General features: G+C 38.8%; 1 protein-coding gene across 1 annotated transcript in view; it reads left to right on the top strand.

Annotated features, from left to right (window-relative positions):
• ANO2 (anoctamin 2) overlaps positions 1-24,192 on the top strand; it is a 203,288-nt gene extending 179,096 nt beyond the window's left edge. Inside the window, exons 21-25 of the mRNA XM_046909597.1 lie at positions 10,803-10,955; positions 11,082-11,134; positions 12,992-13,173; positions 19,056-19,161; positions 20,248-24,192. Of these exons, the coding sequence (XP_046765553.1) occupies positions 10,803-10,955; positions 11,082-11,134; positions 12,992-13,173; positions 19,056-19,161; positions 20,248-20,529 (776 nt within the window). The 3' untranslated portion in view covers positions 20,530-24,192. The remainder of the gene's footprint in view (positions 1-10,802; positions 10,956-11,081; positions 11,135-12,991; positions 13,174-19,055; positions 19,162-20,247) is intronic.
• Positions 24,193-25,112: the final 920 nt, after the last annotated feature.

The raw sequence follows: 25,112 nt of genomic DNA, 5'->3' as shown, positions 1-25,112 counted from the left end.
TCCTCCTGCTTCTAAGTTCCTTTCAAGAATTGGAAGATCGCAATGATTTCTCCCTGAAGCCTTCTCTTCAAGCTAAACAAGCCTGACTCCCTCAACCATTTACCATAGGAGTGGTGCTCCAACCCTCTGATCACCTTCATGGCCCTCCTCTGGACTCACTCCAAAAGCTCTGCATCCTTCCTTTACTGGACACAGTACTCTAGATAGAGCCTCACAAGAGCAGAGTAGAGGGGGATAATTACCTCCTCCTCCCTACTACCTACCCCTCTTTTGATCCAATCCATGATATCATTGGCATTCTGGGCTGCAAGAACACACTGCTGGCTCATGTTCAGCTTTTCATCCATCAGGACCTCCAAGTCCTTCTCAACAGGGCTGCTTTCTAGGAGTTATCTCCCAGTCTGTTCTCCTATCTAGGATTGTCCTGACCCAAGTGCAACACCTTGTACTTTGCCTTATTGAACCTCATCAGGTTCTTGTGGGCTCACTTTTCAAGTCTGTCCAGATCTTTCTGGGTGGCTTCCTTTCTATTATACTGACTACACCACTCAGCTTGATGTCATCAGCAAACTTTCTGAGGGTATACTCAATCCCACAGTCTAAGTCACTGATAAAGATGTTGAAGAGCAGCAGTTCCAAGATGGACCCCTGAGGGGCACTGCTCATGACCAGCCTCCACCCTGAAGTAGAGCCATTGGCAACAACTGTCTGGTAATGACCATCCAGCCAATTCATTATCCACTGAACAGTCCACCCTTCAAATCTGTATCTCTCCAATTTAGAAGTAAGGATGCAGTGCGGCACTATGTCAGAGGCCTTGCAGAAGTTCAGGTATAGGATGTCAGTTGCCCTTCTATGGTTCACCGATGCCGTCACTCCATCATAGAAGGCCACCAGATTCGTGAGGCATGATCTGCCCTCAGTGAAGCCTTTCTGAATGTCTCAGATCACTTCTTCATCTCTCATGTGCCTTAGCATCTCTTCCAGGAGGATCTGCTCCATGATGTCCTTAGGTACAGACATGGGATTCACTGGCCTGTAGTTCCCCAGCTCCTCCTTTCTCCTTTTCTTAAAAATGGGAGTGATACTTCCCTTTTTTCAGTCACCAAAGACTTCACCAACCAACCACAACTTTTCAAATGTGATGGAGAGTGGCTTGGCAACCACTTCACCCAAACCCGTCAGGAAACTTGGGATGCATGTAAACTGGTCCCATAGACTTGTACACATTCAGACTCATGACGTGGTCTCAGACTTGCTCTGCTCTTACACTGGAGGGGATTTTGCTCCCCCAGCTCCCACTTGGAAGTTCAGGAGCTTCGGTTCATTTCTATGAAAGGGCACCCTCTCTGGAGGAAACGTTAACTCTGGTCATATATTCTCTTTGCTTTCCCTTATGAAACAGTTATCCTTGAGGAAGCACTACTTCTTTGAGCGATAATATTTGGAGCAATGTCAGGATGTGCTTTGCAGTACACATGTCAAGAATAGAGGAGTTTTTGATATAACTCTCTCACTTCTGTTTTGAAATGGCCATTTCAAACCTGCTGGGATTTCCTTTTATTCTGACTTATAATATTAAGAAACCTAAGCAACTTTGTTTAGCGTTTCTTTTTTCTTTTATTTATTTATTTATTTATTTATTTTATGTCTACTTAAACTAATAGAAATAATGAGATTTACTGTTTTGTTTTGTTTCTTAAATCTCTCGAATTTTTGTGTGGAGAAATGTGGTTCTGCTTTTGTTCTCTGGACTTTTTTTCTACTAATTTGCATTCACAGTACTCAATTTCAGCAAAGTTAGAAGCACCACTCCACTAAAGCAACAGGCAGTGTGATGGCTAATGGGATCACCAAGCTGGTGCCTTTGTGGTTAGTCTGTTAACAGTAAACATTAAGAACAACAAACCTGGAAGAATCAGCAGTTTCTGTCTTAAAGCTAGTCTATGCTCAGGTGCCCCAGGAGAATTACCTTCCAGTTCATGCAGTTCACAAGGCCACTTAATGCTGCAGTAGAGAGTGTTCAACTTTTTAAATGCTCTGTTGGACTTGGATGTATAATGTCACCCTAAGTTAAATCAGTCACAGGTGATCCTGTTCCTTGAGACTTCCACTTCCAGCTATCCCTAGGCCGGCAGCTATACCACTCTGCATACCTCTGCCACTTCAGGAGTGACTTACCACCCAAAGCCAAACAAACATGTCTGTCTGTAGAAAGGTTTCCCGTCTTTTGCACTAGATGTCATCAGCAGAGTGGTAACTTCTACCAGACTGTTAACTTCTCATTCCTCCTCCCTGTTCAAAACAAAACAAAACAAAACAAACAAACAAACAAAAAAACACCACCACCAACAAAAAACCACATTAGTTTGCTGAGAGCTCTTTCTGCTCCATAAGGACGTACTCAGAGAAGTATGGCCACTTGTCATTTTACTTTTTTAGTCAGGCAAGTGTGTTTATTGAGGCTTCAGGCTAAAAACTTGTGATTCTAGGATGTTTTGTGGCCCTGAATAAAGGCTCAATCCATAGCATTAAAATGATAATGAAGTAGACAGCTAGGGAGAATCCAGGAAAATGAGTTCAAAATCTATTTCCTATTCATAAACTGGAGCACTAGTTTTCTTTAAGAATTGTGTTAGAATAGCTTGGAACCACTTGACTGAAAGTCAGAAACTGCATGTGGAACAAAGGCACTGGAGAAAATTGAGGACAGACAGTGATAAGAATGATGGCTTCATGGATTCTGATTATTGCATAGAATTGTATTTCAAAATTCATGAAATTGAAACACTGAACTGAGAGCAAGTCCATAGAAGGCAAGAACATAACTTTGATTTAACGTACAGCAAGCAGGAAATTGAGACTAAGGTACATCGTTTTCAAAGCAAAAGTCGTAAATAAATCTGAAAAACGAACAAGAAGTAAACCCCAAAGTCTACAAGGCAAGTAAATTTCCATTGCCTTCACTGGCAGTGTGAAAGACTACATGCTAGTAGTGTGATAGGAAGAGGCTAATGTTTAGTGGCAAGTAAAATGCTTTCCTTGGAGAATGCTCTTGTGGGTCATTTCTTAGGTACTCTGAATCTGATTTCACTCAGCAGACTGTACTGAACTTCTTTCTTAAACAGGCCTTATTAATTAATAATAGTTTTGATTCGCACTAGTGAAATTTCTGATGATCGTTTGATCTGGTACTGATATATAAATATATATATCCTGAAATGTAAATTGTCACTGTTAATGTGTCAGATTTTTCATGAGTACTTTCCATTGCTGAAACTCTGAAATGACTTTTGACGCAGTCCAATATATTAGAGTGTGCTCCCAAAGTATGCAGCATGTATAGCAGTTTTCCCATTCAGCTGGCAGTAAGTTCACAACAAGTAGCCTACAATATTAGGAGCTGGCAAGAAGTTGATATTAAAAGGAGCAATAAGCATCACTAATGAAAAGACTTTACAAAGTCCTGTCCAAAACCATCTGAATGATGCATGTGAATGTGTGAAGTTTGCACCACTACTGACTTTTCTCTTGAGAAGAAACTGACATTAGCAGTGATTTTCAGATTCTTGCTCTTCTCCAGTCTCTTAAGAGCCCAGGGTTTTTAAGGCAATTAAATGAAAACATATTTTTCTCAGAGATATAATAAAGAGTTTCATCATCTGACTTCTGTTAAAAACCAATTGGGCAAAACTCTTTTTTGAATTCTAAGAAGCAAATGATCAGATCCAGTGTCTGTAGCAAATGACTACCATAAGGAAGGTTTGGAAGAACTTCTCCTACAGCAGGAAAAGCCATCAAACAAGCAACGTGTGAAGCAGCAAAAGGAGGGGAAAAGAAAAGGAATAATTGAAGAGCAACTTACATTTTTCTATGATCTCCATAATGAATATGGATTTGAAAATACCAGCTCAGTCTGTTGTGTGTAGACTTGCTATATGTATGTTTACTAGAGAGTAGTAAATGACACCTATTTCTTAATTTCTCAGCCAGGCTTGGTTATCTGTTGAAAAATTTCTTCTTAGAAACTGATTCCATTCTTTACTTAGTGTAACACATAATTCTATGACATATTGTTGATAAAGAAATGAGGAAAAGGGAAAACAGTTATAAGTAATTACCTTCATTCAGGTTAGGTTTTGATACAAAAAAATGCAAAGGTTACCCATGCTACTCAGTGTGTAAATCAGGTAGAACCTGAGTGATATTCACTGTGAAAGATTTTATACTGGGGACTGATACTTACACAAGAACAATAAACAACAATCTGTGCTCTTAATGTTATCTTGGAGGCCACTTTAGAGGGACAGTGTTTGCTGTGTCTTTCTTTGTTGGGATTCAGTACCATTTAGGTCCTGCGTACAGGTGATTAGTTTCCTCAAAAAGTGATTTTCTGAGAACTGTTGTGATCTGGGAGGCTTCTCATGATGCTGTTTGTCTAAGGGTCCAACCAGCCTAAGCCTAAATGAAACGTTGTTTATGTGGCATCAGATGTTGGGAATGGTATTCCATGTGTACTGGCGATAAGGCCTTTATTTATTTCCTGAGTAAGACTCACAGTGCAGGTGACTTGTCCTCGACACTAGCAATCTGGATTTTTTCTCTCATCAGAAATAAAGCTCATGTCATTTGACCACATGTCTAGTGCTCTGTTTTGAGGAGAAGGTTTTATTTCCTGTGTCCTCAGGTTCTCCCTATATACAACTCTCAATTTGCTCAGTAGGTTTTGACATGAAATGGGGTCATATTCATCTTTGTAGTCCTTCAATCTGGCTTACAAGTAGGAAATCCATGAAAAAAAGCTGGATGTACAGAAGTTTGTCTTCTTACACTGTTCTTTGTAACCTTTTGCCACAAAGCATATGAGAATAATCATCCAAGTCAAGCAGGGATCCAATAAGTGGTCATAGGATTATATGCGAATACTAGAAGAGCTTTGCATGGAGACCTTGCGGTAGGTATAAAGGTGAATGTAATATAGATATTCCAGGGTTGCCATCATGTACTCTGTCCAAAAATAGGATGTATTGACATCAGCAGTCATTGGTGGAAATCCTTATGAGTGTGATAGAAGTGGTGTAAATCGTTCTGTTGTAACCGAGCAGGCATCTGCATTCCAGAATGCTACTATTAGGAGGTTGGAACACTGAAGAGATTTTAAGAGGACCACACAAATACTGCTGGTATAGACATTTCAGTGACACTTCAGAAGACATTTTTAAGCAGTTATGCAGAAGACCTTTGCACACCTTCAATATTTTTTCATGAACTTGAAAAAAAATGAAGTGAATATTCTCAGGCAGTGAATAAAAGGGGTTGCAAGCATCATCAAAGCAAATGTGTGTGGCTTATACTTGAAGCATTGCAAATGCCTTTTTTGTTGTTTTTAATTGAATCTTTCCAGTTCTATTCCAGCTAAATTCACATAAAACCAAATAAGGCATACTTTAGCACTGTGTATTTTTGTAAGCATGTCACAGGTTTTCTGGGGACATTACTCTAACATGTTTTTATTTCCCTGATACTTAATTTTCCTGACTATGAATATAAAATATTCAGGAAAGTATGATTTCAAGGGTAGAATGCTCATATGCTTTGAAAAGACTCTGTGCTAGTGTATTGAATCACAAAATCATTAAGGTTGCAAAAGACCACTAAGATCACCTAGTCCAACAATGAACTGATTAAACCAAGCCCACTAAACTATGTCACTCAGTGCCAGATCTACCCTTTTTTTGAAAATCTTCAGGGATGGTGACCCTACCACCTCCATGGACAGCCCATTCCAGTACCACACCACTCTTTCTAAGAATAAACTTTTTCCTGTTATCCAACATGAATCTACCTTGGTGCAACTTAAAGCCTTTAGTGCTCACTGTACTGCTATTTAACAGGGAAAAGAGGCTGACCCCCACCTTGTTACAACCTCCTTTCAGGTAGTTGTAGAAAGCTATGTCTCCCCTGAGTTTCCTCTTCTTTAGACTAAACAATCCCAGTTCCCTCACCTGCTCCTCATAAGACTTGTGTTCCAGACCCTTCACTAGCTTCATTGTCCTTCTTTGGATATGCTTCAAGGCCTCAATATCTTTCTTGTGGCAAGAGGCACAAAACCAAACACAGTACTTGAAGTTTGGCCTCAGCAGTGCTGAGTAAAGGAGGACAGTCACTTCCCTGCTGACTACACTATTTCTTATACAAGTCAGTATGCCATTGGTGTTCTCAACAACCAGGGCACCCTACTGGCTCATGTTCAGCTGGCTGTCAATTAACAACTCAGATCATTTTCCTTTGTGCAGTCTTCCAGCTGCTTTTCGCTAAGCCTGTAGCATTGCATGGGGTTGTTGCGTCCAAAGTGCAGGACTCGGCACTTGGTTTTGCTGAATCTCATACAATTGGTCTCAGCCTATTGATCCAGCCTATACAGACCCCTCTGTAAGGCCTTCCTACCCTCAGGCAGATCAAAACTTCATCCTATTAGGATGTAATCTGCAAACATACTCAATCCTCTCTTCCAGATTGTCAATAAAGATATTATATAGGGCCAGCTCCAGACATGACCCCTGAGAAACACCACTGGTGACTGGTTGCCAGCTGGGTTTAGCTCCATTCACCATCACTTTCTGGGCCCAGTCATCCAGCAGATTTTTTACTCAGTCTTCCCTCTGGAAGTCCGAGGTAGCAGTTTTACTGATCCTCTTCCTAACTTCATAAAGAATAGAGAACTCAATCATTTCATGGTTGGTGTGTTCATGGTTGGTGAGAGACTACCACGTCTCTCACCATTCCTTTTCTGTTTGTAACCAGAAGGTCTAAAAGGGTGCTTCCTCTGGTAGGTTCTCTCACCAACTGTGTCAAGAAGTTATCTTCTCCACACTCCAGGAACCTCCTAGACTGCTTCCTCCGTGCTGTATTCCATTTCCAGGAGATATTCCTCCCTTGCTCTTGTGGGAGACTTCATCTCCCACAAGAGCAAGGGTTACCAATCACCTGACTTATGCCAGCTGCTTGTAGAATGCTTTGTCTGTCTCTTCATCCTGGTTGGACTCCCACCTGGATGTCAGCCCCATTGGCCTTTGCCCTGATCCTCACCTATAAGGATCAAACCTTATCATTCCCAGTATTGATCTCTGCAGAATCAAAGTGCTTCCTAACAGAACCCATCACCTCTTCTTCCTTGCCTATCCCCACTAAAAAGCTTATAGCTCTCCATTGCAGCATGTCAGTCATAGGAATAATCCCACCATGTTTCTGTGATGGCAGCTAAGTCATAGTTTTCTTGCCACACAATGGCTTCCTCCTGTTAGTTGCCCATATTGCATACATTGGTGGAGATGCACTTCAGCTGGGCTATTGGTATCACTTCTGATACTGGAATGTTGTCCATAGGCTCATCCCTAACAAGCCTGGTCTTAACCCCTTCCCCCTTCAAATTCAGTTCAATGCCCTATCAGTGAGCTGTGACAAATCCTGGCTGGAATCCTTTTCCCTCCTTTTACCCAGATGGACCCCATTTGTCACCAGCAGACCTGATGCCTAATAAACTGCCCTATGACCAAAAGAAACAAAAAGGCACCAGCCTTTCAACCACATTGATCAGGTGGGTTTTCCTACTCCTCTCAATATTTTTCCCTGCTACCAAAGAGATTTTGTAAAATGTCACCTGAGCTCCTGCACCCATAAACTAACCACCTGAATGCCTGAGATTCCCACTTGGTAGCCTTCAGGCTTTTCCACTTGACTTCTTCACTGCCTACGTGAAATATAATAAGTGGGTAATAATTTGAGGACTGTACTAGACGAGGAATCTTCCTTATGATGTCTCTGGCCTGGGCACAAGGGAGGAAGCAGGCTTCCCTGTGAGTAGGGTCCAGTTGCATAGCAGGCCCTCGGTTCCCCTCAGAAGGGAGTAATCTATGACAGTCACCTTTCTTTTATTGTTGTCAGGAACTGTTTTTTGGTGTGGGGTTGACTGCTTCAAGCTAGAAAGCCCTCTGGATAGACTTTCTTCAGTATCCTCACTCGCCCTTTGAATCCTAAGACTTCATACCTGTTATGCAAGAGAACCTGGGAAGGTGAGGTAGGTCTCCTGCCACCTCAAGCAAGAGCCAGTTTCCACTCCTCCTTATCTCTTCTGCCTGGTGGCAAGAGGGTAGGGGATTCACCAGTACTTGTGAAGTGTACCTTTGGTCCCTCTTCTTTCAGGGATGCTGGGGAGTAGCTCTATCAGACTATCTCACTTTCACACTCTGATGCTCCTTAATCATTCTATGTCCTCCTTTAGTTGTCTTACCAGGAAGAGTAGATCATCCACCTGTTCATATTGTATGCAGGTGATATAGCTGCTACCTCCCAGTACCTGTGCCAGGCTCAGCCACTCCCTGCAGCCAGAGACCTGGATGGCCACGTTTGCATGGGTGCTCAGACTGGATTGTTACAGCCTTCTTGGCAATGGCTTTTGCCCAAGTAGAGAACATGGCTTATCTACTTCCACCAAGAAGGTGATGAGAGTTAAATGGGCTGGTCTCTTCACTGAGGAGGAGGACTATGCCCTCCCTGCATTAGCTGTGGCTCAAACTGCTGCACCATACCCTGCTGACACATCATGTCCTGTTTGCATGTTCTCTTCACAACGTTCCGGGTCATTGCACTCTGTAGAGCTGCCTTTGTATGCATAGAGGTTTGGCTGCCATCATTCATGTCTCTGCCTACACAGCATCAGACCTGCTTCTTGTCAGGAACTCTTCCCACTTTGAGAAGACTGGATCTCCCTTGTGCACCCTGTGCTTCTTTTCATAGTGTTTTGTCACAGTTTCATCACAGTTTTGCCTCTCTGCATAGCGTCCCTTGGTATGAGCCTCTGCTCTGAAGCCAATCCACTGAAGTTCTTTGATGCTAGGATATAATCTATCTTAAAGCAGAGCAATGAGAATGAAAATCAAAAGGACATTTGTAAGACAGAGATAATACTTTACCATGCAAATATATTGTCACTTGCAAGAGAAATACAGGAAAGTAAATTAGAAGACTTTCAGCCTGCACACACAAAAGAGAAAGTGTGCAAGATCCTGAAGAAAGTTTTTTTTAGTTAGGTTTAGGCTGCTACTACAGTGCCTAAGGGAAGGATTTTAATTTAAACACTGAAGCTGTGAAAAGGTGTGATTTTTACAGAAATGCAGCAGATTTCTCCTACGGTGGAGAGAGAACTTACACAGGGATTTGATGAAAAAGATGCCACAGTGCTTAGCGCCTTGTACACATTAACCCCTATTTCATACTGCTATTCATTTAATTCCATGGTGTAAATTATTGTTAGATTTATTTGTTTAATTTTATTCAAATTACTTTGCATTTGGGCAGCGTATTTTTGGTCCCCTTCCCCTTCTACTTTTCATTAGTTTTCTGGGGTAATAAAAACCTCTCTCACTTCCCTGAAGTATTGCATTAAAATAGTGTATCATTTTTACAACAGAATGATCTAGTCTCGAAAGTAGAGATAAAGGAGCTCATACCTCCTGCTTTTCATGAAAGAAGAGTCTTTTAGGCAGCTTATTGATTTCTCGGTGTCTTAGAGTAAAAGAGTGATGGCCCTTTCCAGGCTTTAGTTATGGATAAATGAAATTCCCTCAGATGGGTTTGACTTCATGTGCCTGAGTGTGCCACTGAAAGACAAGTAAATTAATGATACTCTACCCGCCCAAAAACTGAAGAAGCTTTATTGAAGAAACTTGGTTTTTTTACCACATTATTCTCACATTATTATCTCTAGAGCACTGTGAGTTTTCAGAAAAATAATGTTTTGTCAGCATTGTGCTTTACAGGGTGATGTTGGTTCCTCAGATACTTAGAAGACACTTTGCGTAGAGACAAGGCATCATATGTCCTAGAAAACAGGCTTAATTCATTCAGAAAACTGTAGTCTTTTTTTAATACAATTATACAGTTGGTGCTGAGCTGAAACCTGTGTTACTGGCAGTCTAACAATGGAAATAATGTGTCACCTGCTTCAAAATGAAAGGGGTTTTATTTTTGTTTGCTTATTTTCAACCTATGGAAGAAGCCAGGCTTATTAGTTGCATATCTATTTTGGTAAGCAGAGAACTCAGGATGGTTTCACTTGTTGCAATACTACTTGTTCTTTAGAGCCAGCGGACCATTGCTTTTTTTCTCCCCAGCTACTTTACCCAAATTGCAAACCTTGAAAAAAAAATACTTCAGTAGGACTCTCTTTTGCTAAGACTTTGAGCAGAAGATCTCTAAGTTTGGAGGATATAGACAAAATTAGGGCGGAAAATGCTGTATGGTACCACAGTCTCATGCATCCACAAAAATATTTATTGTCTTCCTACTCTTGCAATATTGCCACCAAATTTTCCAAAGGAAGCTGTGAAGAAATAAGGACACTGTAGATTTCCTACCCTAATGTATCAGTTATTCTTAATGATATTCCCTAGAGTATCATTTACATACAGGCAAAAACTGGGGATGAATAGTAGCATCACATTCAGCTGATTATATAGAAAAGCAGAATACACTGCAAACTCCTTGTTCTTTATTAAATTTATTATTTACTTTGGCTTGTGTTGATGTAATACCAGAGGATTATTAGAACCATTCATAAAACATAGTGACAAACCTTCATCTCTTTCATAGCCTTGCTTTCCAATATATACTGCTGTGTTCAAACTGCAGAGTGGAGTGTTCCAGGTTTTGTCACCCACAAAGCTCACCAACAATTTACTGTCAGCTGCGTTTACCAGTTCTTTTCAAAATATGTCCAAGGACAATATCTGTTTCTCTTCCAGTTATCCAGTTCGGCTTTGTCACACTCTTTGTTGCCTCCTTTCCTCTGGCACCACTCTTTGCTCTTCTGAACAATATCATAGAAGTCCGGCTTGATGCAAAAAAGTTTGTTACTGAACTAAGGAGGCCAGACACAGTAAGAGCAAAAGATATAGGTAAGTAATGGAAAAACATTAAAATGATGAGAATACCAAGTATTCAGTGGGGGAAAAAAAAAGAAAAAAGAAAAAGATATTACTAAACTCCTAAATCCCTTAATAAGTTCTGTTTTTCATTTACAGGAATTTGGTATAACATTTTGAGTGGTATTGGAAAGCTTTCGGTTATCATTAATGTGAGTATATGATCTTAGAAGCTTATATTATCCCTCTAACATAATGTAAAAGTGATTCTTAAATGCTACAAAATATAATAAAATCTAAGTCCTTTCATGTGGAAGTATAAAACAAGATCTGAATTATAAAGGAGATGACCATTCACTCACCTCATTTTCTATATACTTGTGTTAGGTAGGACAGGAAGAGTAATTCATATAAAAATAATTCATATGAATGGAATCTAAATGGACAACATTCCAGAGTTGATAAAGATGTACTCATTTACTGCCATAATTTTTCTGTCACTCTGCTATTATAATTGTTGATACAAATGAAAGGTTGTAAACATAAAATCTAGAAGTGCATTCCACGAGCAGAAAGCCCTTAGATAGAAGAAAAAGTGCTATTTTTTATTCTGATTTTTACAAATATAGAGAAATAAGTATAATTTCTCCTGCAGAATGAGCTTTTCTGGAAGAGTAGCTTTTTTTTTTTTAGTTGACTCACACATTTTCAAAGCTACAAAACCTAATTGAGAAAAAATATTCTTTAATAGAATGAGACTGATTATACATGTAGAATACTTACATGTTTGTTAAACAGATTTATTATGTTTATTGTTCTACATGTATTCCCTAAGAAAAAATTTATTATGTATGCTTTAAGACTGAAAAAACTCATGCAAAGGAGTTTAGTTTTAATACTATTACTTTTTGACCCATAGATTTCAAAGCACTTTAGAGATGTAGCTGATTCTCACTAATAAAGAGGAATGTCTACACAGGGTGCTATGTAATGTATTTAATAAAATAGTTTCCAGCACAGCACCGTTCTGTATCAATTTGTAAGCTATCATTACAACTTGGGCAACTATAATGCCTCAAGAGAAGCAGAGTTGTTTGATGTAAGTCGAAGATTGTTCACTTAGTGCGTTAGCAGCTTGCAGAATTTAAGCCAGAATATCTGTGCAGCTTTGCACATATCTGTGAAATTGCTCTCAGACACAGGTTTCAGGCTTTCCAGAACTGATCTGTGCTGGATGAGCAAAGTTTTGCAGCTACTTGGATTTATCTGAATACACTTTGCAAGTTTATGATCCTTGACTATTTACTGTCTCAAACAAATTGTGAACATTTTTTATTATTAAATTTAGTTAAAATATCAGTTAGTTACTTCTTGCTGACAGAAATGTAAATATGTCCATGCCCAGTATGAAAAAATATTGAATGCCCAGATCTGCTTCTTTACTGCATCTGTATAATATTGATGCAGAATTATTTAGCAACATGTAGCTCTGAACAAATCTGATGAATTTTTGTTGATACGATCTAGATATTCATTTGTCTGATTCACTCACAATCATACTAGTTTTATTCCAGCATGAGATCCACTGATGCCAAATGTTTAAGTCCTGCTCCAGAATGGAGAGTAGAGGATGACTACTTTACACTCAGATGGTTTAATAGAGATACACTGTATAACAATACCAAATTATGCTTCAGAATATACCAACCAGCTATTATGTCTTACATTTTAAAGCTAAAGAGCTTCTAATGGCTTGTAGGAGAAAAACAGTTGGAGAAACGTACAAGGCACTAGTTGTTTTTGCTACTCTATGATCTGAGATATATACCACCTCCATAACTACAGCCTTCTCCTGGAGACACAAAGCAAATCACTGTGCTTATATAAACACCCATTCTGTACAAGGTCTGTCCATTTAACTTGCACTTCATCATTCTTCCAAACTTATTTGAATATGAAAATTATCACTGAAATTAATTTAATCTAAGACACATTAGACATAGATTCACCATGTTTTTTTTTTGTTGTTGTTGTTGTTTTTTCCATTTGTGTGTGTGTGTGTGTGTCAGGCTTTTGTAATTGCTGTCACATCTGATTTCATTCCACGCCTTATGTATCAATACGCATATAGTCAAAATGGAAGCATGCATGGCTTCATCAATCATACTCTCTCATACTTCAATGTCAGTCATCTCAAGGCTGGAACACAACCAGAAAACTCCCCATTTGCACAGGACATTTTATTCTGCAGGTAAAGTGCTTCTGATGACAGTTTTCTATTTCTTTTGACAGAGAAAAGTTTTCCCAAGTGGGAACTGCTAATATTTGTGTCTTTAAAAAGGTGGTTTTAAGAATACTGCTTTTAGACTGTTCTCACGATATTAGAAGGTGCTTAGAATGGGTTTTCCCACACATTAAAAGACAAAATATACAATTTTGCAGACTTAATCAAATAAAAAATCCTTTCCATATGTGTGCAAGATACAGTTCTCATTAAGAACAAAATTCAGCTTTTAAACTAGATTCCCGCTAACTAGAACCAGACTTTCCTTCTCTTTGTTAAACTCAGTGTTTACTTTATGAGATTTGAGTTTTCAGTATGCTCTATCTTTAAAACCTGCACTATTCCCTACATACAGATCTTATGCTTAAATTTCATCTTTTCAGACTGGGGAAACAAGGGTCAACTTCTAATAAATATGTTGAAAATATCTAGTCCACTACTCCTCAGGAAGAGCAGAAAACCTTACTGTGGAGATACTTCTGGAGCAGTTACAGTTTATAAAAGAAATCACTATAATAGTTCCAATGCTCTCAATGTAACCTTGCTTTTCCATAAAAATATCTGTGAATTCAGGGAACTACTTCAAGGCGATGCAGCAGAAGCCTGTTCAAAATTGAGCCCCATGGTCAGTTTTGTAGTCAACAGCCTGGCCCACCTTCCTTTTGGATTCACTTGGAATCACACTGTATTTAGCTTCTGCAGTCACAAGAGATCATTGCAAAATTTCCTCTTTGATTTCCCTTTGAAGAGCTTTAATTTGTATAATTTTTACTACATGGATGTCTTAAATTTGTCTCCTTTGTTTTGACATACAGATATTTTCTCATACATCCTCTCTTTTTCCTGATATATGCCATGTTTTTTTAATCTGATATTCCTGACAGAAACTTCTGTAACTCTCCTATTCCCAAAACTAGTTTCACCTCTATGTTTCCCAACCTCCATTCTCCAGCTCAGATTTTGGGTCTCTCACTTTCATTGTACAGTCTTAGTCAGAGATCAAATTTTGGCTGAAGTGCAAAACAGGTGGGATTCTGAAAATCTGTCAGCATATTCTCCCAAATCAGTGGCAAAGCAGGGTTACAAAGCTAACTACCAAGAAGAGCAGAATAATGAGACAAATCTTAAAGGTGAAATTCACATCAGATGTACTGTCTTTGCAATATATATTCACTGAATCCTGAGATAGTGGCAGAAAACACTTCTAGTTATTGAAGATATAACTGAGTGTTTCTCACTTGTCTTCATTCTCACTGACAAATCTGTTTTCAATATACAGATAGATTTCTCCCATTATTACTTCCAGTGATCCATATATTTCTGCATTCATAACTTTTAAAATAAATTGTATTTGAAGAGTAGATATAGATCTCCAAGGCAGCCAGATTTTTTTAAATAGAATTGCAGTTAATTTATGACTATTTATCTCTTCTACAAATTTTTAAGAGACACTCACAGTGGGACATGGAAGGCTTGTAACTAAAGCCAGTTAGAATGCACACTTCTGTCTTGCCAAAGCTTTTTCTTCATCTTATAGTTTTTGAGGGGAAAAAAAAATTGAAAAAAAATACATTTCAATTCAATAAGTAAATAAATAATACAATTAGTCTTACTTCTTTGTTGATTTACTCTTCTAAAAATAAAGTAAGACAGAAACAAGAAGCCATCTGAAAGCAAAGGGAGAAACTTACTTTGTAATTAGACTTCTAACTTTGGTTCTGTAAATTGCCCTCCAGAGCACTCTACCTCTTTTCATTGATTATTTAAGGGATCATATTCTAGTTAGATTACTGAAGTAGCCAAAAACGTTTCCTTGCTTCTACATGATTGCACATTTCTGAATTAAGACTACATACCTAATTGCTAATAAATCAATTTTTACCGTTCTAATTTTTCTGATTGAGAACAGCCCTGCAGTGAGGGACTTGGGGGTCCTGGTGGACGAAAAGCTGGACATGGGCCAGTGGTGTGCTCTTGCAGCCCAGAAGGCCAACATTATCCTGGGCTACACTGAAAGAGGAATGGCTCCCAAGGAGAGAGAGGTGGTTATCCCCTCTGCTTTGTCCTTGTGATGCCCCATCTGAGTACTGGATTCAGGACTGGGGCCCCCAGTAAAGGAAGGATATTTAGCTGTTGGACTGGGTCCAGAGGAGAGCCATGAGGGTGTTCGGAAGCCTGGAGCACCTCTCCTATGAAGCAAGGTGGAGGGAGCTGGGCTAGTTTAGCCTGATGAAGAAAAAGCTCCAGGGAGACCTCACTGTAGTCTTCCAGTACTTTTACACAGCCTGATAGTGAAAGGACAAACGGCAGTCTTCTTTAAACTAGAAGAGGGGATATTTCGATTACATGTTAGGAAGTTTTTTACTCAGAGTGTGGTGAGGCATGGGAGCAGGTTGCATGGAGGTGTTGTGGATGCCTCATCTCTGAAGGCATTCAAGGCCAGGTTGGATGGGATTCTGGGCAGCCTGATCTAGTGTCTTACAAACTTACAGATGGTAGAAGAGTTGGAACTAGATGATCCTTGATGTCATTCATCCGTGAAGCCATTCTATGATTCTTTGATTTTCTTAGGAAATAATGAGTTTTGCTGAAATTACTTGAGATGGGGTAGAAGGAAGTTCTTTAATGAGGCCTACAATTCAATACCCATCTCATGTAAAATATTAAATATTTCAATTAAATAATTTTTGAGAAAGAAGTCTAGAAGTTGGTGTAGTCTGCACATGCTTATCTTCCACTCCTGCACAGGCAAAATATAATCTTGCTTAGAATCACGCTGATATTAAGCGGTGGTATTTATCTCACCTGGCTGTAATCCATAGAACATATTCTTTTTCATTCCCTCCGTGGTCACTGGAGGCAGAGTACATGTAGAGAGAAGTCTGTCTCTCTATCTTGGGCACCTCTCTTAAGATTGCCTATGGAATGTACCTACCTGCTTACTTTGACTACACTCAAAGACTAGATGAGTGCACATGGATATGATTACTAGCTTTTAGGCAGTTAAGGAAAGAGAATAGAGCAGGAAATTCATTCCCAGTCATAGGAACTTCAGTAAAGGAATCTGTGCTGCTTCTTATATAGTCAGATGAGAGCTGAGAGCAGACAAAAAGAGAAAAAAAAAAGGTCTCCAGCACATAAAACTACTCGTGGTAGACAAGGTAAAATGTCTTAAGCTTCAGGGCTCTCCTCTTTCTCTGCTCATTATCCTGTTCCTGTGAGCTCTGCTATTTCCTGTGTTAGTATTTGCTGTGAGTTATTGCTTAGCATTATGTTAAGCATTATGTTAAGCAAAGTGTGCAGCATCTCTATACTTGTCTCGCCCACTCGTAAGACTGTGTAGCTCTTTATTGCTCTCAGTTCTTAGCATGTTTTAATTTGTATTACAGAATTAGTGTGCAGTTTTCTTCAGCAAATATCTCCATCCATATAAACCTCTTACTTTGTTGTGACTTCACTGTATTAACTTTGCAACTGTTTACCTGGTCACAGTTACTGTGAGTTTAATGGAGGAGGTGAAATACGGGGAGAAGGGAATAACGCACACTAGGTATGAAAGTAGTCACTACCTGGGAATATCAGGTCTCTGCTACCATTTAATGAATAAATAAATAGATTGCAAACACACTCACATACTACTCTGAATGAGAAACAACTATGAAAGTATTTCTGTTCCCTTATCAGGAAACAGTTATGAAATTATATCCACTCATTGTACCTCATTATCAGCCACTTCATTTGTTTCTTACCAAAGTCACAACTTTGTATGGAACTGTGACTGATAAAACATGAGGTATCTCGCTTGTGTGCCAGGAGACAGCAGGAACCAGGAAAAAAAATATTTTTTTGCACTTCTTGCAAGTATGTTGGGAACAAGTTGACCTCTCTTAGATTTCTGTGATCTCTAGAGATAAAAGTGGTTAAAATAAGCCTGAATTTTGATCTTTACAGGCATTGCCAGAGGTTAATGTATCTTAAAAACAAGCATAGCAAACCAAAAACAACTCTCCCATCAAAAATCCAGAATACATTCGTTGAATATTTTGAGCAGCATTTTATACAGTACTGTGAACTCTTTGACACTGCTTCCAAATAAACATTACTGTAAGAGCCAATCTGACACACAACATTATTGTAATTTTTTTTTTCAGAGCAAAATGGCATTTGTGTAGCTGAAGGCAAATTAAAACAAACCTTGCTAAGTTATGTGACATAACTCTAGTCCTTTTGATCTTTATAATTAGGTATGATAGTGGAGTACATGAAAACATTCTGGTTACACTGAAAAGAAAAAATGCAGAAGATAGGGGGTCATTACAAGGAGTTTTCCCTTAACATAACTGTGCTTCCATATTGAGCAAATTTGTAAAATGTCTTTGAAATAATTAATTTCCTTAATGCACTGGGATTCATCTCACCTACACCCAGTGATCAGTATTGGATTCTAATGTTTTCCCTGAACAATTCTTGTTTACCTCTGCACTGATGAAACACTTCTTCCTATTGATTCAGTAATGCTGTCTTCAATTTCCTGTTAAACACGGGCTTAAAAAGGAAACTGAACAGATCAGCATATTTAGATTCATCTGCAGTTCCAACTACCTACCCACAATTTTGATTACTTTTGTCTTTCTTTTTCGACAAACAATCTTCTTGTTAAATATTTCTTTCTTTCTCTGCATGTTTCTTTTACCTCTGGCAGCATATCAGTTTTGTCTAAATGATGCCTGATTTCTCTAGCTGTCTTCACTTAACTTCCCCAACATTTCTCTACTTTCAGTGTGCAGTTTTCTTTATTCTGTGCTCTATTCTTAAACCATATTGATTACTGTTTTTTTTTTTTAAGTGATATTAAGAGTTGTTTGTTCTTTAAAATTACTCATGTATGTATGCATGAGTCTTCGGAGCATCAGCTGTTTGCTCCCTATAGCATATGCTTTGAATGAAGTATTTTAAAAGCAAAGAATTGAAGAGATGAGAGGAAATACGGGATTCTGTTCCCCTCCCCTCCCCACTAAGCCTCCCGAGAAATTACCTGTAGAATGTAGTAATTACAAAAGACCTAGGTTACTGAACTTTAAAGTTTCTCATGCTATAAAATAATTAAAAAGGGGAATGGGTAGCCAAGGCCCACATACCTTGTCTGTACCTCTGACAACACCTCCTTTCACCATTAAACATTTACTAGTGTTCTTCTGACTATTGATGCAGCATCATAAGCAGCGGAATTTCCCACTTGGCCACGTGACATTTTCACAGGATCTGATGTCCTGCAATACTTGTATGGTTTGTGAATCTCCAAATACATTAAATGGAAAACCCACCACAGCTGGTGACCATCAAGGCTCTGTTTTATCTTGTCTAAGGCTAGTCAGATATTTTAGGAAGTGCGTTTCTTGTGGCTTACCCTGTCATTTCTGCAGAGGCAGGAACCACAAGGATTTGAGTCAGATATTAAGTTGGATAGTTTACTCCCAAATTGATCTCGGGTGTGATGAATGCAAGCTTGTCTCCTTTCCTCTAAGAATGCCTTGGACTGTCTTTCTGCTTAAGTTTCAACACTTTATTTCCCATGTACTGAGATCAGTTTACAAAATAAATGACACATTTTGAACTCAGAAAAATCGGGAAATGTCCAACACTAGAATAATGTTCTGCTCTTGTTTACATTCAGTGGCAATAGCCCAGCTCTAATTCTAGAGTTGTATTTCATAATACAGTTTAAAGTAGGAACATCTGGAAGATTTCATTCCTTAGATTTTGTGATTGGAAAATTGTGTTAATCAAAGCAGTTGGTACAGGACAATACTGCTGGAATTGTGTGACAAATGAATTGTGTTCATTGACAGGTTTAAAGATTACAGAGAACCACCTTGGTCCCAAAATCAGTATGAGTTTTCTAAGCAGTACTGGGCTGTCTTATCTGCTCGCTTGGCTTTTGTTATTATATTTCAGGTAAGTCTGTTAAGCTATGCAATTTTCTTCACAGGAATATTATGATAAATAGACTGAAAGGCACACACCAAAGAAGTCCATCTTCAATAGAGTTTTTCTGCTTGCAAATACTCAAACTGTTTTGCTTGTACTCAGTTCACTGATCTTTCTGAGGTGTTGTTAGGCTGCAACAAATATTCTCCCTTTGGAGCAGTGTGGCACAATTCCTTAATTTTCTTTCCCTTCATGGAAAAGCAGTTAGACAGCTTGCGCAGGATCTTGAACATTTCAGGTAAGTGGTCTGTCTCAGAGTCAGCACATAAATACTATCTAGGCTTGTGAAACCTTGTTCTTTACACATAACAAGAAATAAACAGAAATAATAAATCCTCCGAGGTCTTTTGTTACTTTCTACAAGTCAATGGAATACATTCTCTTCCAGTATGGAAAGTTCATCAGTTCATTGATTAGCTATCATGGCTTATATTCTGAATAGCAAGAGCCTATTGTATTCCTCCTTGACCTGGGATATCTTGATAGTTTAATCAGTGTCATCACTGACACTGAAATCTGCCTGTCTTTTCTTCTCACCTGTCAAATATTCCTAAGTGTTTCTGAGAGTCTTGCCTGGTTTATATTGCCATCTTCTGCTTCTTCTCTCTGACTTCAGTAATTTTCCACCATGACCTGCAAGACATTTAAAGCCAAATGAATATGATGGTGTAGGAAAATGCTTCCAGTAATCCTGCTCTTCAGTAATGGATTCTGAACCAGCCTCAACAAATGTGATGTTAACAACTGAGTACATTTGAACCTCTGTAAGAAATAAGACTATTTTAACTACTTAGGCCATTTATTTGATGAATCCAAGTCAAATCCTTTTTCAATCTGATTGAAACATGTTTAAATCAGTCTTTCCACCAAGGTGGAACTGCATACATACATGAGTAATTTTCTGAAAGAAGATCATCATCAACCATATAATATTATGTGACTTCAGGAAAGTGTGGTTGATATGTGCATTATACCTATAGCTCAGGTTTGGTTTTGCTTTAGAGGAAGTGTTTTGTATTATTCCTTCTTTCCTGTGTGTTTCTATGTTTGCAGAACTTGGTGATGTTCCTCAGTGTTTTGGTTGACTGGATGATTCCTGACATCCCCAAGGACATCAGTGAACAAATCAAAAAAGAGAAAAGTGTGCTTGTTGACTTCTTCTTAACGGAAGAACGCAAAAAACTGAAACTGATTGAAAGCTTTATCACATGTGACAAGCACAAACACAAAAGTGCGACCAAAGACCAAAGAATCCGAGCTGCAAGCTTCTCTCAGTTTAATCAGAGTCAGAAGGGCAGCATTGTCTCCTTCAGCTCGCAACACACGGAAGTGTGACTTCATAAGGAGGATAACCTCTGCAATAACTTTTTACTGTGTGATGTGATTCTGAAAAAAGCAAGGGAGGCAGAGACAGTTCAAGAAGAAATGGAGAAAAAAGAGGTGCATCTTTCTTAGAAACTCTGTATGTAAGTGTCTCTGTTACACTTTATATGTTACCTGAGCTTCTACATTTTCAGAGTTTACCAGTACAGGATATGGGCTATGTTTAGTTTGTAGCTGGTCCCCATGGTGATGCACGTTAACTGAGTAGGTAAGCAGGAACGCTCCTCACTTATGCAGTCCCTGAATACATTCCCTGTGGGGAATGGTAGGGATACTTCTGCCCTAGTGTCTGTCTTTTGGCTGATCTGACCAACCCTACTGAAATGTGCACAAAGCATGGTCTCATGGCTTTTAGCTGTCACTATATGGCTGATAAACATGTAGAGTCTTGGGGGTTGATGTGCCTTCCTAACTTGTACTGCCACTTAGTGATGTCACAGTAGGGCATTCAGGGCCATTGGTAAGTGCACTGAGCTTTGAGAACAGAAGGAACTGAAAATAACTGAGGACTTCCTATATATCTTCATATATATCATGCTTTGCTTTGCAGGAGACTGAACGTGGGTGATAATAAGCGGAGGTCACAACATATGCATCAGAATTAAGTAAAGCAGCTAGAACTAGAAAATTCACTGTTATTCATTGTCCTGAACAAAAACCAGCATGTTTGATTCTTCTCTCACATAAACTTAATTCAAAATTATAACTTGTTTTTGTGCAGTACTGTATTACTCCTTCTTCTACAGATTTTCCAAAACAAGTGATTTGAAGACCTTCTGAAACAATGTAATTGTATAGTCAACAAATATACAGAGTGGTGTGGTCAGATCGGTATCCACAAATAGTATAGCTAGAAAGATTATGATTGGAAATAGATGGAAAATGCTCACTCCAAGAGTAGCGATCTCCAGAAAGAGATCCTTCCTCAGTGGCAGTCAGCCCTTAAATGGGGTCAAGGAGAGGTGGAGCCAGGCTCCACCCCTTCTGGTCACACAGGTGAATTGCCTTCACCTGTGCTCACAGGGCTGACCAGGTCCTTTCACCAGGTGCTCAATCAGAGGTTCAGGCCATGCTTCAACAGTTCCCATACAGTAATGAATATGAACTATTGACAGTGTATATATTTGATGTTTATAAATGATTCCAATAGGTAGGAAAATTACAGGAAGCTGTTCTTTTTAAATATAATCTAAGTTTTGTCTTAGTATGTATACTTCACAGTCACCTGCAGGCAGATGAACAACATCCTTGTGAGGCACATAAGTCATTATACTGCATCTTGTGTCTCAGAGAATGCACTTGTTATGATCACAACGTAGCTATTAAAATGTAGGTAGGTTCCCTCTGTAGTCACCTTATAAAGAAAAGCACTGGCAAGCAGGCTACCCATCTCGTCTTGACACTGCTGTCTGAAAGAAATGCATTAATCACCTCTGGTAATTCCTGGCTCTTATTTTACTTTCAAAGGATCAACAAGCCCTGTCAGGGATTCCAAGGGCCCATGTTTTATGTCAGCTGATATTAATGACAACTATGATCTCATTTGCGCTATGTGGTATTTTGGTAGGGGGATCTGAGGGTTTGGAACTGCCTACTTGTAATTTACATTTCTAGTTGATTGATTCAATTAATTTTCCTCAAAGCAAAATGTCTCTGATGGGGAGAAAAGTTTTTAAACAGCAGAAATAATGGTCAAGCAAGAACTTTAGAATGTTTTATTCTCTTTTTCCAGATAGATGGAAGTACACGTATGGTTTAGAATGAGTTTTACAAGTTACACTCTTTTTCCAGTAACAAACTGGATGCAACATAGTCAAAGTTAAGGCTCTTCTTAAAACAGAACAATTTCTGCACACTTTCTCTCAACCTAGGAAATACCCTCTTGCCTTTTTAGACATTTCGCGTCACTCAAAAATGGTCAGAAAAAAAGCTATCCCAAAGTTGAATGTATTAGGCACAGAATTTCCATAATGAGCAACTGAAGTGCTTTCTGTGATAATGTGTTTCTAGATTTCCTAGCAAAAGGGACTAGAGAAGCCCACAGATGTACCCTGATGCTCTGAAATTTCTCCCGAGATTTATGTATCTCACCCAAACAAGGCTGGGAAAGATGCACTGCAGCAAACACAGCTCATGTACAGATTTGGATCTTCTACGATATCACAAGCAGGACACACAGCTAAGTTATCTTTACCTGTGATATGCTTTCTATGTGTCTCTTAATTTGAGAGTTTCTTTCACTGAAAATTACTGCACATTTGCTACTTGACCTCAGTCCCTGAGGACTGCATTCACTGTTACATTTCTGTGGTAGCCTCTGGATTCTTCTGATACTAATTTCCATCAGCTGCTGTAATTGTAGACCACTGATTGGTCCTTTATTCATTCCCAGTTTCTAACTTTTCTCCTTTGGACAAAGAAGGACTTTATCTGATCCCTTTTCATCAGCATACTTGTAAGTCCAGACACAAAGCACCCCCTTACTATTACACATATTTCAGAAGCAGATGATGACTATTTCAAGAGACGTGCATGGAAAGCTCTAGGGAAGAATAGAGCAGAGATGCAAGTAGAAATGCAAAGCAGTTACAAATCCTCTGAGCTTTTGTGATTCCTTGCAATGAAAATGAGTTAAAATTTCTGCAAAGGAAATGAGAAAAGGAAGTAGAATTTGTGCAGATGCCTCTAAACATTCTGTTCAGATTTTAGTAGATCCATCCAAAAGTTTCAACACTAAAGTAAGAAAAAAAAAAAAAAAACACAACAGTAAGTGCAAACAAATGAAAATCCACATCACTTTGTGTGTGAATATTTAATGCCACTCAGACAGTCACAAAATACTGAACATACGTTCTAGGCTTCACGTCTAGTGCCATTAATAGGAACATACATAACACATATCTTATCAGAACAGTGAGAACAGGAAGTAAAAAAAAAATGGAATAATGACCCTAATATAAGTCCTTAACAGAAGCATAACTGGACCTGATGTAATCATTAGGCAGTGTAAGGAGTCTCTACCTTTTAGTTTCTCTACTGCTAGAAGAATCTTCTGGTAACTAACAGAGATTGTTGCTCCATGTACTGTACAGAAAGCTTCTCCTTTGTGCTGTTGGTGCAAGATTAAAACAGCTTTCTGAAGTTATTCAAGAGAATAAATTGACTCATATTGAAGGTGTCTTTGCTCCTTGCTCCTGCGTCGCACTATGAACTTAAACACCATTCAGTTAGAGAATCCACATCCATACAGACCGATTAACCTCTTGACAGTGCCTATCTCCAGTTTTAAAGAGGGCTTCCAAGAATTAAACGAAGCTGCAGGGGGATGTTAGCCCTTTCCATCATCAAGGAGACTTGCCCTCTTTTTAAAGCATCATCACTAGTAGAGGTATCACTGTAATTTTCTTCAGCATTCTCAGAAAGCAGAAAAAAGTTGTTACCTAGACCTTTCCTGCAATTTGATCTTTCATGGCACTAAAAACTAGTGAGACATAGTCCAGGGAAGAAAAAGGTAACTTATGTGGAAGTACATCTGTTAAATTATTGTTTGGAAATATCTACTTCAACATGTACAGTATTTACCACTGTTACCAATAAACAGAAGAGTCTATTGCTGTTCTGTTCTGTTGCTGTTACATACTCTCATCCTTTAATTAGGCATTAGATGGCCTTATATCCCACCTGACACAATTCTTTTGCTTTTGAGAAGAAATTACAAACAATTTTTGTTTAATTATTTTTATTTTTATTTGTATTGTTTTTGTGACCCGTACTTGTATTTAACTTCCTCCACACCATATATATCTCACATGTCTGGTAACATGTTTTTCAGATGTAGTAGCAGGAATTGTTTCTACTGCACTTAGAAGAGAAAGGAAAAGGATGTAAGTGGGTTGCTCTGAAAGTAACACCTGCTATTTATTTTCCTAACCCTAACCCTACCCTAACCCTAACCCTAAAATATTTTATTTTTTTTTATTTTATTTTTCGAATTATATTGTATTATATTGTATTATAGTGCGTTATCTTGCATTCTGATATCTTATTTAGTAAATTAGTTTGTTTCTTCTCAGATCATTGTCATTGTTTTGTTTTAGGCCCATCACTCTATCCTTTTTCCTCCATCCCTTTCCAGGGTGCGGATCTGTGAGTCCCTCCGCCCCACTAGTCACAGAACCAGGCCAATTCAGCCCATAAACTGTTGACACACTGCTGAAACACACCACCCACCACTTCACTGTGCTAACATGCACTGTTTGGTCTCTGTAAACACTCAGCAAGTGTTGATGTATGTCAGTGGGTGCAACCTTTTCTTCATGGAGGAATTCAATTCCACTCCGTTGTTTCATATGTACTTCTGTGTCAGATACCATTATATCAGACTGTCCCTCTGCTGCCATGAATTGCACAGCAACAAAATGTTACAGAATAATGGCAGGAGGGTTCAACATCTTCTGCCATTCCACCAACACCTGTCTCTGACTCTGTGGGCCAATATAATAATATAGGAGGCATTACTTTCAAAGCAACCCTCA

This window comes from Gallus gallus, chromosome 1 (genome assembly GCF_016699485.2).
Source record: "Gallus gallus isolate bGalGal1 chromosome 1, bGalGal1.mat.broiler.GRCg7b, whole genome shotgun sequence".
Lineage (NCBI taxonomy): Eukaryota > Metazoa > Chordata > Aves > Galliformes > Phasianidae > Gallus > Gallus gallus.
The sequence above is the reverse complement of the archived record's forward strand: the minus strand, read 5'-3'. Positions and strand labels throughout refer to the sequence as shown.